General features: G+C 42.6%; 1 protein-coding gene across 1 annotated transcript; it reads right to left on the bottom strand.

Annotated features, from left to right (window-relative positions):
* Positions 1-437: 437 nt before the first annotated feature.
* daw1 (dynein assembly factor with WDR repeat domains 1) lies at positions 438-17,363 on the bottom strand. Its single transcript, XM_079514814.1, has 13 exons — positions 17,311-17,363; positions 16,784-16,856; positions 15,967-16,111; positions 14,800-14,858; positions 13,415-13,537; positions 13,186-13,285; positions 11,493-11,600; positions 9,467-9,573; positions 8,783-8,885; positions 7,371-7,485; positions 6,798-6,874; positions 2,536-2,698; positions 438-1,724 (listed from the first exon to the last, which is right to left on the bottom strand). Exons 1-13 carry the CDS (start codon positions 17,348-17,350, stop codon positions 1,690-1,692), a joined length of 1,248 nt encoding a protein of 415 aa, XP_079370940.1. The 5' UTR covers positions 17,351-17,363; the 3' UTR covers positions 438-1,689.
* Between the last annotated feature and the right edge of the window lie 327 nt (positions 17,364-17,690).

Below are 17,690 nucleotides of genomic sequence, written 5' to 3'. Positions count from 1 at the left end.
GAATCTGGTCTGTCTGTATCTTTCTCTGCGTAGCGGTACTCTAGTGTTTTATTAGTGTTGGGGCTGGGGACATGATTTAAATGTCAACTCTGTCACTGTAGAACTGAATGTATTTGTCTTTTGACATCAATAAATGTATGTGACGTGAAACACCAAGCGGTCTGTTACTTATGCCTTTGTTGTCCTTGAAACAAACACTTCATCACTGAATATGAGCACATCAATGTTAACATCACAGGGAATCATTCTTTCTCTCCAAACCCCTTCAAAACAATAAGATCAACTCGGTTCTGCTACAGAGCCAACAGACGATGCTTTATTTTGCACAGACAAAAAAGTGTCAGACATTCATCACATGTTTTAAAGCACTGGTTCCCAAACAGTGGGTCGGGACCATTTGTGGGTCGTGGATACATTTGTATGGGTCCCTTCTTTTTTGTATCCTACATTGTTTTTAATTATTATTTCAAAACATTTAAAAAAAAAAAACATCCCCGAAAAATGCAACATTTTTTCATGAATTCAAAACAAAATTCAATAATGTTTTTCAGTAATTCCATGAAGAAATCAAAGAGAAATCTAAGAAATTACATAAATTAGAAAATAATGTTTAAGAAGTAGTGAAAATAGCCGATCTGCAAGCTCACAACGCGGTGCGAAGGGCTGTGTTGTGAGCTTGTAGATCTGCTATTTCACTAGTTTGGGTCCCAGCCAAATATCCCAATCTCTCTTTTGGGTCACAGGCTAAAAGGTTTGTTTGGGAACCACTGCTGCTCAGTAGATAATACAACAATACACATGGCAGTGGGAACAAATTAGTATAAAAATGAAATCGCTTAGCTAGGATCATTTTAACATTAGGATATTTTTGAGAAACCCAGACGATGTTTCTGATTTCATGAAGACGTCCTAAACGGCAGATGGATAGCATGTTATATAAACAGATGCCAGGTCAGCAAAGACCTGTCATCTGTACAAATAATGGTTATAGTTTCAATGTACAGACTATAGAACACCGAAGTCTGACGTCAATATCAGTAGAGGGTTAGTCCACGGGTTCATGTACGTTTTTATTTGTATTATAATCCCCATAGGGGGATTTTAGATCGCCTCATATAAGAACTGTGTTTGAAAAATAAACAAATCCTCCTGGCCGTTTCACTCATATGGATATATGAAGAATCACCTGACTGTGAGAAAACGCTGATGTCACTGCTGCCGAATTAGTTACATTTTCGCTAGAAACAGCCTATCAAATATGAGAGACTGACTGTCGTTGCCGGGTTATACGATACAGATACACCTCCCCGATAATATCGCAGACACAGTTTATTTTTGGACCACAATTCTTATATGAGACGATTTTAAGATGACCCCATATTCTCCATAGAGAAAAACTTCCGTGAACCACTTGGAATCAGGGGATGAGCGAGCGACGTCAAGACTTCGGCGCTCTATTGACTTTGTTTTTAGGATATTTGACTGTTAGACTGATGATAGGTTGTTGGTCTACTTGTGATCTTAGATTATTATTCCTATGCATTCAACGTATTACCTTGTGCTGTCCTTGCTTACTGCTCTTAATCACTCTGGAATAAATTAATATTGTCTTTTCTTTTCTTTTCGGGCATTTGATGAATCCAGTCCCAGCCGCCCGGTGGTCAGAGCAACCTCTTCACATACTTGTGGTCACCTCCATATCCGGCATGTGTTATCCTTACTGCCTGTAGAGAAGTAGAAAGCACAACAGATGGTTCCATATTACAGTACATGTACAGTATGGGGGGGGGGGTGCCTTTCATTCAAAATTACCAACTAAATTATACAATAGCAGTGGTAGAAACCTAAGTACAATTTTGAGGTATTTGTACTTGGGTATTTCCAATTTCCAATACTTTTACTCCAATACATCTCAGAGGCAAATATTGTACTTTTACTCCACTACATTTATTTGAAAACTTCAGTTACTAGTTACTTTGATTATTATTACAAGCACTATTTCTTTTAATGTTTTTTGTGGCTTTCACCTTTATGTTATTTATTTTTTTATGGAGGGACAGACAGTATAGGCTGACAGGAAATGGGGAGAGGATCGGGATCGGGAGTTGAACCCGCGGCACGCTGCCATACTGGATTACCAGCCAAGGTGCCTGGACCGCTGAGCCACGGCCCAGGCCAGAAGTGCTATTTTTATATAGCCTACATTTTTATGCCGCTCCAGAATGCAACCTTGTAACTTTTATGTTTGTAGAAGATGCAAACTAATATTGTTTATGCCTTTGCTTTGCTTGAATAATTGATTGAAGGCATGATTCAATTTGCCATAATATGATTTGATTTGGGTGTGTTCTAAATAAAGTGTTTGTGTTGATTATCGTGTATTCATCTAATTATAGTAAACTAATACTATTATACTAAAAAGGATAAAGATGAAGGAAAAAGAGACCTTTTTACAGTACAATAATGTTTTAAGTTTATTTTTATCAAACATCTGCTAGCGTGCTTGCCTGGATATACATATACTGTTGACTTTACCTGTGATGATGGTGTCGCCCTCGTAGTTGAAGGCAGAGGAAAAGATCTCGTCTGTGTGACCCTCCAGGGTCTGCAGGCAGACTCCAGACTGAACGTCCCACAGGCGAACCGTCCTGTCTGAGCTAGCAGTGAGCACCCTGCCCCCCTGGGGGCTGAAACAGACCTGTATGCAGGCAGGCAGGCAGGCAGGCAGGCAGGCAGGCAGGCAGACAGACAGACAGACAGACAGACAGACAGACAGACAGACAGAACAAGAATTAGAGTCTAGAATAGTGGTTTTCAACCAATGGTCTGGGGACCAACAGTGGTCCTTGGGGGGGTTCCAGGTGGTCCGCACCTGGATGATGGAGGCTACTTCATTTACAAAGCGTCTACACTCTTAGTGCATGTAGAATAATTGATATTTTTGATGTTTGCCTGTTATCTCTCCTAATGGTACCAACATCAATACAGCATGGAATTGCGGACAAAATCTTTTCCAACGATAAAAATATAAAATAACATTTGGGTCTGAGAGGCTAAATCTTATCGAATGGTGCTCCGTGGCTCAAATGTCCAATAATTTTGGGCCTTGATATGAAAAGCGTTGAAAACCATTGGTCGGACTCTAGAGTCTAGACTCTAGACTATAGAGAACAGCACACTGAGGTGTGTGAGTGGGACGGTGACAGATAAGGGAGTGCAGGCAGCACAAAGAGCTTAACCGATTTTGCGGAATGGAATTGATAAGAGAGCGACTGGGGGGAGGTGAACGCATCTGTGACACCTTTCCACATCCCTGAAAAGGTCACCCGACTTTAAATAGCAGGAGCAGCAGGAAGGATAATGACACCGGGAGGGAACCCGGCCTGAGTGAAGCTTTCCTCCCAAGTGGACCGATTGATATGGCTTCTTAAGATGATTGAGTTGGAGGAAGACAGACGACGTCATGCCACGGACCGAGGTGATTAAACTGCGCTGGCTCTCTAGACGCTCATAAAAGTAAAAGCATGTTTCATTAAAAAAAGAAAACAAGTGGAGCAGCCCCCGAGAGAGACGCGACCCCCGAGACAGGAAATGGAAACCGACACGTCAAAGTACACTGGAGAGGAAATGAGAGGCACAGCCCAGAAAGGTGTAAAGACTAAATACTGACTTATAAATTGATGACGGTATCGCTGGCCTAAAATGTACAATTTAGGCCAGGCGTATTCAACTAGATTAGGCCGGGGGCCACAACTGAAGAATAATAATAATAATAATATATTTTACTTATAAGGCGCCATTCAGGGCACTCAAGGTCGCCGTACAACAAGTTCAAAACAGTTGACACAAAACACAGTTAAAAGCAAAAGCAGACAATAAAGTATAGCTTGCAGCAGAAAACACAGATCAATCATAGGCCTGCCTATAACAGGTGGGTTTTGAGGTGGGTTTGAAATGAGGTGATTGAGTCCATGTTTCTTATATCAGGGGGGAGGGAGTTCCAGAGGTGAGGGGCAGATCGGCTGAAAGCTCTTGACCCCATGGTGGACAGACGGGCTGGGAGGACTTTCAGTTTGATGGAGGAGGCAGACCGAAGAGACCGGGTGGGAATGTCGACGTGAACAAGGTCAGACAGATAAGGGGGAGTGAGGTTATGGATGGCCTTGAAAGTATGGAGAAGGATCTTATAGTCAATGCGGAATTTGATGGGAAGCCAGTGGAGTTGGTGTAAAACAGAATGATTGTGTGTGGGAGGCCACACAGCATGCGCGCACAGCCGCACACCGCAAATGTTTGGGTTCTCAAAATGCATTTTGTGCTCAAACACGAAGATTTAATACATTTCTGCACAGTAATGAACAGGATAATATGTCAAAAAAACGTGATCGGGACATCCCTAGTTCTAAGGTAGCATATACCTGTATAGACATATTATCCTGCTCATACCGTGCAGAAATATATACATAAATCTTTGTGTTTTAGCACAAACCACGGGGGTTTGAGGGTTTTTTTGCACTCTATATGCTGTGTTTTGATGTGTGATGGTCGGATATGCTGCCGCATTGTCTAAAGGAAGCCAAACAAAAATAGGTTTTGCTCTTATGTACCTGTACACAGAGCACAACCTTGAACCTTGACAGGGTAAAAGCAAACCGATTACACGACGAGGGAAACGTTGGCCTCAGTGAGAAGAGGATGATGCACTGCAGGTGAAAAGTGGCACGGCTCATTAATGCTGCCTGACCTGAGATCAGATTCTAAAAATGTCTTCTACATCCTGACAGTTTTCTGAAAAAGCTATGTTTCCATGTCAGTCGTTCTTTGATTTTTCAAAAATAGCAGACCTACAAGCTCGTGGCGCGCCACTCGGTGGCGCGCTATGAGCTTGTAGATCTGCTATTTTTCAATAGCTAAAGTATAACATAATGCTAACACCAAAAGGGGTTCCCGCCCAGAATGGGTTAATGCTGCATGAGGCTCTGTGCAGGAGGATGCATCTGTGATGACATCCATTCAAGTGCTGTCTTCAGAATCACTTCTGCCAGCCAGTTTGATATTCATTCATTCCACCTTCAAGGGCGTAACAAATTCCTGCATGTCATTCGTCGTAATGAGCAGAGTGCGGCAGGCAGGCCATGCGGAGTTACTAGGGTAGCGACAGAGGGGACATTTACACTACAAGTACCCTTTAGTGTAATTTTAAAGGGAAAATTGGGGCGGATGGACGGGCAGAGATGAGAGCGTAAACGGATGAAAAGGCAGATGAAAGGGAAAGGTTGACCACCGTGGCTATAGGAAACATGGACGGGGAAGGGTCTGAGGGCAGGTGTGTCCTGTTAAAAAGAGATTAGCGTCTCATAATCCCATGGAATCATCCCTTCCGTCCACTCTATTACTGCCTGATGTGTTTCAGTAAGTAAACAGAAGGTGAATCCTGGTTCATCATCACACACAAACCCTGCTCTGCGCCGGAGCCTGAAGTATATGCACGCACGCACGCACGCACGCACGCACGCACGCACGCACGCACGCACGCACGCACGCACAATACACAATACACTAATTTGTTTTAAATATTAATGTTATGTTATTGCAATACCCTCACAGCCCACAGTTTGAGAACCACTGGCATACACAAGTTACAACAACACATACTCCCTGGGACGATATGGGTATGTCGTCGGTAATGATTATATCACCATATTCGATATATTGCGATATTCAATATATTGCAAGATATTTCATCAACGATATATCACAATATCTGTAGCTGAAAATTTAAAAAAATAACCATAAAAGGCAAAAATGTGGAATTATGTATTTATTCCAAAATCTTACAATGTTTTTTGTGTCACAAACTGGCGAATAAGTACATGAACCATGCCTCCTCCAAACAGTAAAACACTGCAACTGTTCAACTTATCCACAACTTGTCTGTCCACAATAATGGGTAGCCTACGAATACTCTAATACTCTAGTACTAACTAATCAATATCACGATATTGGGAGGACGATACTATATATATCACAGGAGGAAGTATTGCGATATACTGTGATATCGATATATTGGCACACCCCCTATAACAGTCGAGAGCCTCGGTGCAGTCACAGTTTTGAAAGGTGGCAACCTTTCAAACCTCTGGTGCTTTGGGGATTAAGGGCCGTGCTCGACGGCTCAACCAAGCAGCACAGGGAGGTGACAACGACATGCTCCCCAAACTGGCTGGCTAATTGGCTATATACCTTTGAGTCACAAAGCTCGCTTCTCTCCTCTGGCCTCGCGGCAACTGCCTGTCACCGTGCGTTATGCTTTTTCACCGTGACGACATGAAAATAACTATTCTGCCAGACATGGGCGGATAGAGAAGACGGTTTGGGCTCTAGCCAATTAAGACCTGAGACCAGATTCTAGAAAATGTCTTCTAAATCCTGACAGTTTTCTGAAAAACCTATGTTTCTATGTCAGTGATTCTCAAACTATTTCATGTCAACGACCCACAGAATTATTTGTATTTGGCCACCGACCCCCATCTGACCACCGACCCTAGTTCCAGGGACCCCTGGAAGTTAAAACCGTTTGCTGTGAAAGCACATAGATTCAAAGATTTGCCCCACATTTTCACGATCTTTCAAAAATAGCAGATCTACAAGCTCGTAGCGTGGCACTCGCGCTACGAGCTTGTAGATCTGCTATTTTTCAACAGCCGAAGTTTAACATAATGGTTAAAGTGGTTGAAAGCTATAAGTGGCACAGATGCGTCCTCAGGTCTAAATGGACTAGTCACTAGTGCACTGACCTTGGAGATCTCTCCCTCGTGCCCCTCCAGCTTCGCTAGACACTGATATGTTGCTGCGCTGTAGACCCGCGCCGTCCCTGCCACAGACACAGACAGACAGACAGACAGACAGACAGACAGACAGACAGACAGACAGACAGACAGACAGACAGACAGACAGACAGACAGACAGACAGACAGACAGACAGACAGACAGACGTTCAGGGTGTATCTATGTAATAATGTACCATGTGGTGGAAAAAAGTACTCAAATGTTATACAAATGTTATTACATTGCAGTATAAATACTGCAATGTAGATATACTCTCTGTTACAAGCAAAAGTCCTGTATTCAAAATGTACCTAAGTAAAAGTACAAAAGTATCGGCATCAAAATGTACTTAATGTACTAAAAATAAAAGTACTCATATTTCAGGCTGCACAACTAAAAAAGGAATGGTTTTGGACATTACAAGGTTTCTCCGCGATAGCGACAATACAATGTCCTTATTTCAAGGATCTTGGAGCATATATTGTTATTGTACAACTGTTTAGTGTTTAGAGTTGACCAGTGTAGTGTTTATGTGGTCTCACCATCAGCCGAGGCTGTCGCTATGAGCTGACCAGTGTAGTCGAAGCAGACGTCCAACACCTCTCCTTCATGTCCAGACAGGTTGGCCACACACTTCCCATATGTGGCTTCCCACACCTATACAGAACACAACATACACACACACACACACACACACACACACACACACACACACACACACGGCTGTGAGGATACTGCAAGTGGGCCATGGTATTTTGTCTATTAAAACCTTGAAGAATTAGTTTTCATTATTATATAATGAATGGAGTATATAATACAGATCGAGAACGGCTGGTGTAGACACACAAAGACAGGGATCGGGCACACAATTACCATTTACAATTTAGGCAGAGCGACTTACAGTAAGCAAGAACAACATGTAATACATCAAATAGATGGATATTCATAGTCACCAAATATCTGTCTAACAGTAGAATATCTGTACAATGAAACTATGAGTATACACTATGTGTGCTACAGTATGTCTACATAATATGCTATAGCTATCACATAATTTCACCTTTGTATACGCCTGCAAGGTCGTCAAGGCTTAGGGCAGGTGCTACGGCACACAGCAAGAAAATCAGACAGACACAGCGAACACGCCAGCATGCACCTGTTAGCTGTGTCAGTCTGTAATTTACCTGCTAACCTAGCCTAGGGACATGCAGAGCCAGAGACATGAATAATTACTGCTTGTGAACATGACACATCTCTGCATAATCATAATCACAATGAGGATTTGAGGCGTGTGTCATTGAAATTCTTCTGGATGAGCAACAACTGAACTGGGAGCGGTATTCCTGAATATTCACAACTAGATGCTGCCTGCCAAACAAATACAATGCCAGCAGGCCGCTAGTAATGCTTTTGGCAAGCAATAATGCTTGGCGATAAACATTGTTGTTTGTGGGAGCTTAAAAATACTTCAGAGTGGCAGATCCATAGCCGGTTTTTATACTTTGTCATCCGACGCGTTGCGGAGCTTAGTTTGTAGATTTGCTATCTGCAAGACATACCCCAATAGGGACAGCAAGTGGTTAGTGAAGCGCTATTTTCAGAGGAAGGGGTTATAGGGCTGCCACCATGATTACAAATTGAAGTTGTCCATTAATTGTAACACCATATTGCGATTAACAATTTAATTGTTTGTTTGTTTTTGCTTTGAACATTGGAACGTTACAATTTGTATTTCTGTTTGGCCTTTTAGGCTTCCTAATCACAAATTGCACAGGGCAGATGAGACAAATAGCCTAATTTAAATGTACAAAGAAATCACTGAGACATTTAATATATTTGTTCCTTTCCATATAGTGGAAATAGCAGATCTACTGTACAAGCTTACACCACGTCAATTCGTGACGTGTTGTATGCTTGTAGATCTGCTATTTTTTATATGTTTTAAAGAGGTCACCTTGCAGGTTTTATCCATGGAGCCGCTGACGATGAGGGAACAGTCCCAGTTCCACTGCACGTTGGTGATCTCCCCCCTGTGGCCGATCAGGGTGTGAACACGTCTGAGACACACGCACACGCACACACACACACACACACACACACACACACACACACACACACACACACACACACACACACACACACACACAATGACTGTACGACCCTATGTACTTCATAGTGACTGACTTGACTGATTTACAAGCTGGCAACACGACGAATTAGACTGGCTATTGTCGCCGAATTGTTCGCCTATTTTGCAGAAAGCTCGTCTATCATGACATGCTCACTCAGTCACTCAGAACAACAACGCTGCTAAGGTTCATGTCGCCAAACACACAAAAGATGCACAGCATGATGCGCGCACGCACACACGCACGCACGCACGCACGCACACACGCACGCACGCACACACACACACACAGCCCTGGTCTATGGTGACAAAGACATACTCCAAAGGAGTGGGGCCCATATTATTTTACACACTCTCGCGCACACTCTCACACGCATGCGCGCGCGCACACACACACACACACACACACACACACACACACACACACACACACACACACACACACACACACACACACACACACACACACACACACACACAGTTTGTGGTGAAGTGAGGGTGATGTCTGACCTGCCTGAGGCGACATGCCATAGAGAAACGGTATGGTCAAAGGAGCCGGTCACCAGCTGGTCACCCACTGTGTTAAAAGACAGGGCGATGACCTCTGCAGTGTGACCCTGCAGAGAGAGAGAGAGACAGACAGACAGACAGACAGACAGACAGACAGACAGACAGACAGACAGACAGACAGACAGACAGACAGACAGACAGACAGACAGACAGACAGACAGACAGACAGACAGATGGGGGATTTAAGAGAGAAGGTGGAGAAGAACATGATAAGAGAAGAGATCTGACGATAATGCCCACTTCATTTGACAGTAATCATCTCTCCTATATACAGGTATATCCCCCTTCTCTATATACTGAGCCCCCCCTATAGTCAGCCATCCCCTGTTTCCTTGTGCAGTCGCCACTTCAAAGATAGCCGCCCGTTCCCCTCGGAATAGCTATACGATCACCGCATTAACGCTTTAGATATGCATTTAATTCCCATCGGATAATTGTGGGATGAGAAGTCAGAGTGGATTGGGAAGCAGATGAGGCCTGAGGCAGCTCATTAATTAATAATCACTGGACTACTTGCAGCTGCAGGAGCACCTACAGCAGTGCTCTACAAAAACGCTGCTGTTAATGGTTCTTCTGACACTGTTAATGTGGTAGTCTTCATGTTAATGGTTCTTCTGACACTGTTAATGGTTCTTCTGACACTGTTAATGGTTCTTCTGACACTGTTAATGGTTCTTCTGACACTGTTAATGGTTCTTAATGGTTCTTCTGACACTGTTAAGGGTTCTTCTGACACTGTTAATGGTTCTTCTGACACTGTTAATGGTTCTTAATGGTTCTTCTGACACTGTTAATGGTTATTCTGACACTGTTAATGGTTCTTAATGGTTCTTCTGACACTGTTAATGGTTCTTCTGACACTGTTAATGGTTCTTCTGACACTGTTAATGGTTCTTAATGGTTCTTCTGACACTGTTAATGGTTCTTCTGACACTGTTAATGGTTCTTCTGACACTGTTAATGGTTCTTAATGGTTCTTCTGACACTGTTAATGGTTCTTCTGACACTGTTAATGGTTCTTAATGGTTCTTCTGACACTGTTAATGGTTCTTCTGACACTGTTAATGGTTCTTAATGGTTCTTCTGACACTGTTAATGGTTCTTCTGACACTGTTAATGGTTCTTCTGACACTGTTAATGGTTCTTAATGGTTCTTCTGACACTGTTAATGGTTCTTCTGACACTGTTAATGGTTCTTCTGATACTGTTAATGGTTCTTAATGGTTCTTCTGACACTGTTAATGGTTCTTCTGACACTGTTAATGGTTCTTAATGGTTCTTCTGACACTGTTAATGGTTCGTCTGACACTGTTAATGGTTCTTCTGACACTGTTAATGGTTCTTCTGACACTGTTAATGTGGTAGTCTTCATGTTAATGGTTCTTCTGACACTGTTAATGGTTCTTAATGGTTCTTCTGACACTGTTAATGGTTCTTCTGACACTGTTAATGGTTATTCTGACACTGTTAATGTGGTAGTCTTCATGCTAGTCTGTTAATGGTTATTCTGACACTGTTAATGTGGTAGTCTTCATGCTAGTCTGTTGCTTTCCATTCTTTTGTGTGGCCACTTGGATAAATAGATTCATTGTCAATATGACAACCTGTTGGTTAACCCATTAAGACCTGGCTGGAACGCATCTGTGTCATGTTAGCTTTTAGCTATTGAAAAATAGCACATAAACTATGAAAATAGCTACGAGCTTGTAGATATTCTTCCACAGCAAATGTTTTTAACCCATATATCTTCGGGGGGTCCGTGGAACCAAATATTTTTGGGGTCCTTGACATGAAATAGTTTGAGCACCGCTGACAGAGAAACATTTTTCAGAAAACTGTCACTGATTTAGAAGACATTTTGTAGAATCTGGTCTCAGGTCTGAATGGGTTTTAAATAAGTCAGAGAGCAGGAGAAAAGGGAGACAGACCTGACCGGCATATTGTAAGAAACATTTGAAAAGCTCACCGTCAGAGTGGCCACCTCTTTGCCAGTCTCTACGTCCCACAGCTTGGCAGTGGTGTCCATGCTGCCAGTCGCCACCAAGGTGCTCTGAGGGTTGAATGCCAGGCACACCTAACAACACACACACACACACACACACACACACACACACACACACACACACACACACACACACACACACACACACACACACACACACACACACACACACACACACACACACACACACACACACACACACAGCTCAGTTAGGTAGTGTTGTAGTACTCAAGTCCTACTTGACTCGTCTCGAGTTCCGGACTCGAACCCACCTTTTCATTTACTCGTCTTGGTCTCGTCCTTAATTTGACACCGGCCACTGCATCCCCTGCGGTGGTGTGGCATGTGTGTGTCAAATGTATGCATTAAAGGCCGTCGGGATCGGGAGTCGAACCCGCGGCACACTGCCAGGCTTACTAGCCAAGGTGCCTGGACCACTGATCCAAGGCCCAGGCCGCATGTGTAAAATTTGAAGTCGGTGGGGCGAATGGTTCTCGAGTTACGTGGATTACACACAGACAGACAGACAGACAAACATTGAACTAAAAATAAACCTGTATATAGAAGGGGCTATAGCGCCCCTCAATAAAATGAGCAATATATATTTATTATGGTTTTGCAATGAATTGGATCTGCTTTTTAGGCACTCTGATCAAGCGCATCAGTCCCAACCCTAGGGACTCCGAATCCACCGTAGCTAAACAGCAGATCCAAAACGACCCAGCTACGTGGTAGCTGGGGTGAAGGAGGGTGAGAAAAAGTTTAAGCAGACAGCAACGCAGCAGTATCAGTGTGCAGCAGCAAGCCAGCAGCAAGCAGTGCAAACTTCCAGTTTAAATAGCCGGTATGAAGATGGAATGAGTGTGTGATTGGATGAGTGAATGAGAACGTGATGCTGAGGCGGTCCAATGAACGGCCGTTGACAACTGCACTGACTTTCCTTTTTATTTTAAATAATTTTTATCCCACTTTTCACCCCTGTGTCAATTATCTAATGTGATCCTGGGCTCTACACACCCTCCGCCAACCTGGGGAGAGCAACGGACTTGAACTCATGCTTCCTTCATGCATGAGTGTTCAAGTCGCTCTTTTACACCTCCTTTATTCCAACCAGTTCCTTTCGCCTCCATCAGGCTGGCCAGGGGAGGCAGTTTCGAGACCAGGGTTACTGACCCTAGGGGACACGGAGAGAACATGCAAACTCCACACTGATGACGCGGAGGAGAGGACACGCCGCCAGCGCCCACAGCGTCCCGGACCTTCTAGCTGTGAGGCGACATCACTACCGACTGTGCCAAGTGCACTGAGTTTCCTGACTGAACTTGCTCTGCACATGTCTGTGACAGGCGCGACACTCATTTATAACCATATTATGGGGGGTCTTGGTCTCGCCTCCCGTCGGTCTCGACTCGGACTCGAGTGTGGGCCACTCTCTGTCTTGACTCGTACTCCCCCCCCCCCCCCCTCAGACTTGGTCTTGACTTGGACCCGCTTTAGGTGGACTGGATTACAATACTACAGTTAGGTACTCTGGAATTTGTCACAAAATCAACCAGGGCTTGCCCAGAGGCATACTTATGAATTATGATTCATTCTCTTCCAAATGAATGCTGATACTGTTAATGTTGTGCACTCTGTTACCAGTTAGGCTACTTACTATCTCTGCGGTGTGTCCTCGGAACGTATGATAACATTTCCCTGTCTCTGCACTCCACAGTTTGCAGGTCTTGTCGAAAGAACCCGTGGCAATCTTGTCTCTGAGTGAGTTTCGAGAAAAGGGACATAATGAAAATGACTGCACATATCTTTGAAAGGAGACAAAAAAGCCCTTTCAAACAACCAAACAACAGCACAAAAGGTAAGTGATATATATAATATCTCTCTACCCAAAGGGGTTGTTGAATGAAATGGCATAGACCACGTTCCTGTGACCCTCCAGAACGTGCAGCTCTTTGCCCGATGCCGTGTCCCACATCCTGCATGTCCGGTCATAGCTCCCAGTTATGAAACTGCAACGAGAGAGAGAGAGAGAGAGAGAGAGAGAGAGACGAGTAGAAGGATGGAGGTTACTGTTTACCTCCCCAGCATAATGCAAATGCCTGGGGGTTCCTGCAATACAGAATTTTCTGGGGGTTTCTGCAAGTACATTTACTTAAGTACTGTACTTAAGTACTGTACTTAAGTACCATTTTTGAGGGGCGCTATAGTGTAGATTTTTGTCCAAACACAAACATTAAATGCCATTGACAATGAATGGAGAATTTACGTCATAGTCATATATGTGTCTGAGTAAATCGGTATCTTTGTCCAAACACAAACATTAAATGCAGACAATGAATGGAGAATTTATGTCATATGTAGACGAGCAAATCAGTATTTTTGTTAAATTCCCAATGACAATAAATGGAGAATTCACGTCATTAATTTTGTAGACGAGCAAATCTGTATTTTTGTTAAATTCCCAATGACAATGAATGGAGAATGTTCGTCATATTGTGTCTGAGCAAAGCGGAATGTTACGTCATGATGTACGATGATAAGAGCGCCCCTGACTTCACATGGGTGGTAGTAGTAGTAAGTAGCCTTGCCGAGCCATGAAGCCCATAGGGCAGGAGCCTATCTCCTGTTTCTGTAGTGTGAGGCAGCTTGATGTACAAGTACACCCCTGGAGATGACGCTAGTATATCGCAGGGACTTACCCCCAATCCAACCCTTGATGCTGAGTGTCAAGCAGGGAGGCATTGGGTCCCATTTTTAGAGTCTTTGGTATGACCCGGCCGGGGATTGAACCCCGACCTCCCAGTCTCAGGGCGGACACTCTAACCACAAGACCACATGGGTGGGATTTTACTTAATACTTGAGTCATTCCAATTTACAATACTTTTACTTCTACTCCACTACATCTCGGATACAAATATTGTAGTTTTACTACACTACATTTATTTGACAAGTTTAGTTACTATACTTACTTTGTAGATTTTGATTATTATCACAAAACATACATTACCCACTTGTTCAGCCCTATATATTTATATACATTTCGGCCATTTGAAAATAGAAGATCTACAAGCTCCAAATGCGTCGCATCGTAACAATCTGCTATTTTCACAATATTTGTACACATTTTTGAAAACTTGTGAAATGGGACATTCTGTATAATGAGTAGGCTACTTTTTACTTTTGGCACTTTAAGTACATTTTGATACCAATACTTTTGAGTACTTTTGTTTCCCACCACTGGCTCTCTGTGTGTGTTTCAGACGAACGTACCTCGAACCTGATTTGTTGAAGGCAACATTTGTCAGCGGCAATAAGTGTGTCTGCAGTACCTGAAATAAAACCAGACCAGAGAAGGAATATTAGAAAATGTCAACCGCGACTGTATCAATTAAATACAAATATCATATGACACAATCTGTGTACAATCTAAAATATGTTATACTGAAATGCAACCAACGTCCAATATATCAATTTAGTCCAATAATTAAATGGCAGAGGTTGGACAAAATTGGATTATTTTGTGTCTCACCTGATTCTGACATTATGGGCTTCATTTCCGTCACCGCTAAACCCCTTATCCCTAAACTTCTTTGCCTTTTTTACTATTTTGCAAAACATTTTTGAATAGTTAAAATGGCCAGTCTACAAGCTCACAACGTGTCAATGTAGATTGGCTAGTTGAACTATTCAAAAATGTTTTTCAAAATAGTAAAAAAAGGCAAAGAAGTTTAGGGATAAGGGGTTTAGTGGTGACGAAAATGGAGTTTAGTTTTGCACAAAAAACACTCCATTTGGGTAAGACATTTGGGTAAGTGGCTATGGCCAGATTTAGTCCAAGGTGTGTTTTTCATGCAAAACTAATGATTGGAATGGATTCAGAATCATGAAAAACCCCTAGTTTGACACGTCACATGCTACTTAAAGCATAATGAAATTTGGAAAATATTGCCTTATAAAAATAGGTTATCAATAGGGCCATATTGGATTAAGGCAAAATTAGGGTATTAGCAGTGAGCAGATTAGGGTAGATTTTTTTATCCTGGCTAGTAGACCTAATGTCCTGTCAAAATCAGTTGAGAAACAAAATAATAAAATTTTGTCCAACCTGAGAGGATTTTTTTACTTTATTTATCAAGCTCAATGCTGCTCTCTAGTGTCCCTTTGAAGTAATAAATGTAGTTCTGCAGTACTCAAACACAAAGTTATACTTGTCAATGTTGTTGCCATTCAAAATAGTATCCTTAGGAGGATGTAATTACTAGAGATGGAAACCCCCTTTTTTGGCTATGACTCAAATTTCCATACCCATCCAAATTACTATTAAAGCTAAAAGTGTGTGTGTGTGTGTGTGTGTGTGTGTGTGTGTGTGTGTGTGTGTGTGTGTGTGTGTGTGTGTGTGTGTGTGTGTGTGTGTGTGTGTGTGTGTGTTTCTCTGACCTTGAAGAGGTAGAAAGGGTGGTGTTCCTGCTGGGCCTGTTTCTGCTGCAGTCTGAGGATCAGTTGTTTGACCTGCTCCACCCGGGAATCTGTGATCAGAGGTTCCGAGATCTGGATCTCTGCCACCAACTGTTCTGGGTCTGTCCTGTATGGCATGGTGGGAGACAGGTCAGGGTTTTACATCATATATATATATTTTTTTTGATTCTGTACTGGCCATATATGGAGCATGTCTTGAGTGCACAGGGTTTGATGAGGTCAGATCAACATTTGGACTGTCAGAACAGGAAGGACGGGTGGGAAGGATCAACATATGGATTGTCAGAACAGGTCAGCTCCATATATGGAGATCTAAGGGTTTGAGGTCAGATGTATAGTTGCTGGCCGGCTCCATGCAGATCTAGGTGATGATCCAATCTTCTCCATGTATGGTTATCCAGGGTTTGATGAGGTCAGTGTTGTGATCTTCATATATGGAGATTGCCATATATGGTCGCATGACGTATCACGAGGCGTGATGTCACGAGGCGTGATCATATATGGAGGTGTGATGTCACGAGGCGTGACCATATATGGAGGCGTGATGTCACGAGGCGTGACCATATATGGAGCCCGACCAACTGACGGGAGATACAGGTTAATGCAACCTATGGTCGCAATAATAAAACAGTTAAAGAAACAATAAAGATGTAAACTGCTCAGTTGTCAGTCTTTAATGATATTTCCTTAATTCGGAAATAAGAGGCATTTAGGCAACATGAAAACTTGGCCAGAGCACATATAATTTGGAAAGATCAAACAGCATAACCACACTTACTCTGGAGACAAATCCAAAAGGTCAATTGATTTTGTTCTCAGTTCCCCTCGTTTCTCATATTCCAGGATGATACCTGAAAACCCAAATACAATTGTGGCATCAAACATTAGTAGAAAGATAACAAATGCAGTCGGTCGGGATGGTGCAATTGCACCTTTATAGTAGGCTAAAATAGTAAAATATGATTTAACTGTTACTGCAACGAAACTGCCCCCCCCACACCCACACCTTTTTTCCCATACTGTAGGCTACATGAAGATGTCCTGTTTCTTCATAGAAGTGTATATATTTGTACGTCTTTAATTGTTATGATTAATTGAAAATGGAGGACCCTGATGTAAACAAGTCTTGTGCTTTTCATGTAGCAGTTTTTGTTTTGACTTGTGCTTTCGTTTGAAATGTAGCCATGCATTCTGCATACTGTGAAATAACATTTTCAATCAATCAATCAATCAATCAATCAATCAATCAAAGCAGCCAGCAGAAAACAAACCAATTTATCAAAGATAATGAATAGTGTATATTACCTGGTGGATAATATCTAAGAAGGAATCGTCGGAGTTTCATCTTGCTGTGTGTATGCTTATTGCTTTACTGTAGAATTGTAAAGCAACCCTAGGTGACGCGGGGTTAGTGTAGACTTAACTATTTCCGTCAACATACAGTTGCTATGACAACAACAGAATAGAAAACAAACAATAGAAGACTTGGCACGCCTGCGCACCGACGTTGCACTAAAGTAAGTTGTGATCCATCGCGTCCATCTGCTGCTGTTTGGACGCCATCTAGTGTCCATCAGCAGACACTACACGTGTCTGAAGATAATGGATTCTATGGTAGGCCTATAAATAATAACAGTTAAAACAATTCATATTGGTTTTGATTGATTGCTTGCTTGTGTGTGTGT

The sequence above is a fragment of the Electrona antarctica genome (genome assembly GCF_951216825.1).
Source record: "Electrona antarctica genome assembly, chromosome: 11".
Classification (NCBI taxonomy): Eukaryota; Metazoa; Chordata; class Actinopteri; order Myctophiformes; family Myctophidae; genus Electrona; species Electrona antarctica.
The sequence above is the reverse complement of the archived record's forward strand: the minus strand, read 5'-3'. Positions and strand labels throughout refer to the sequence as shown.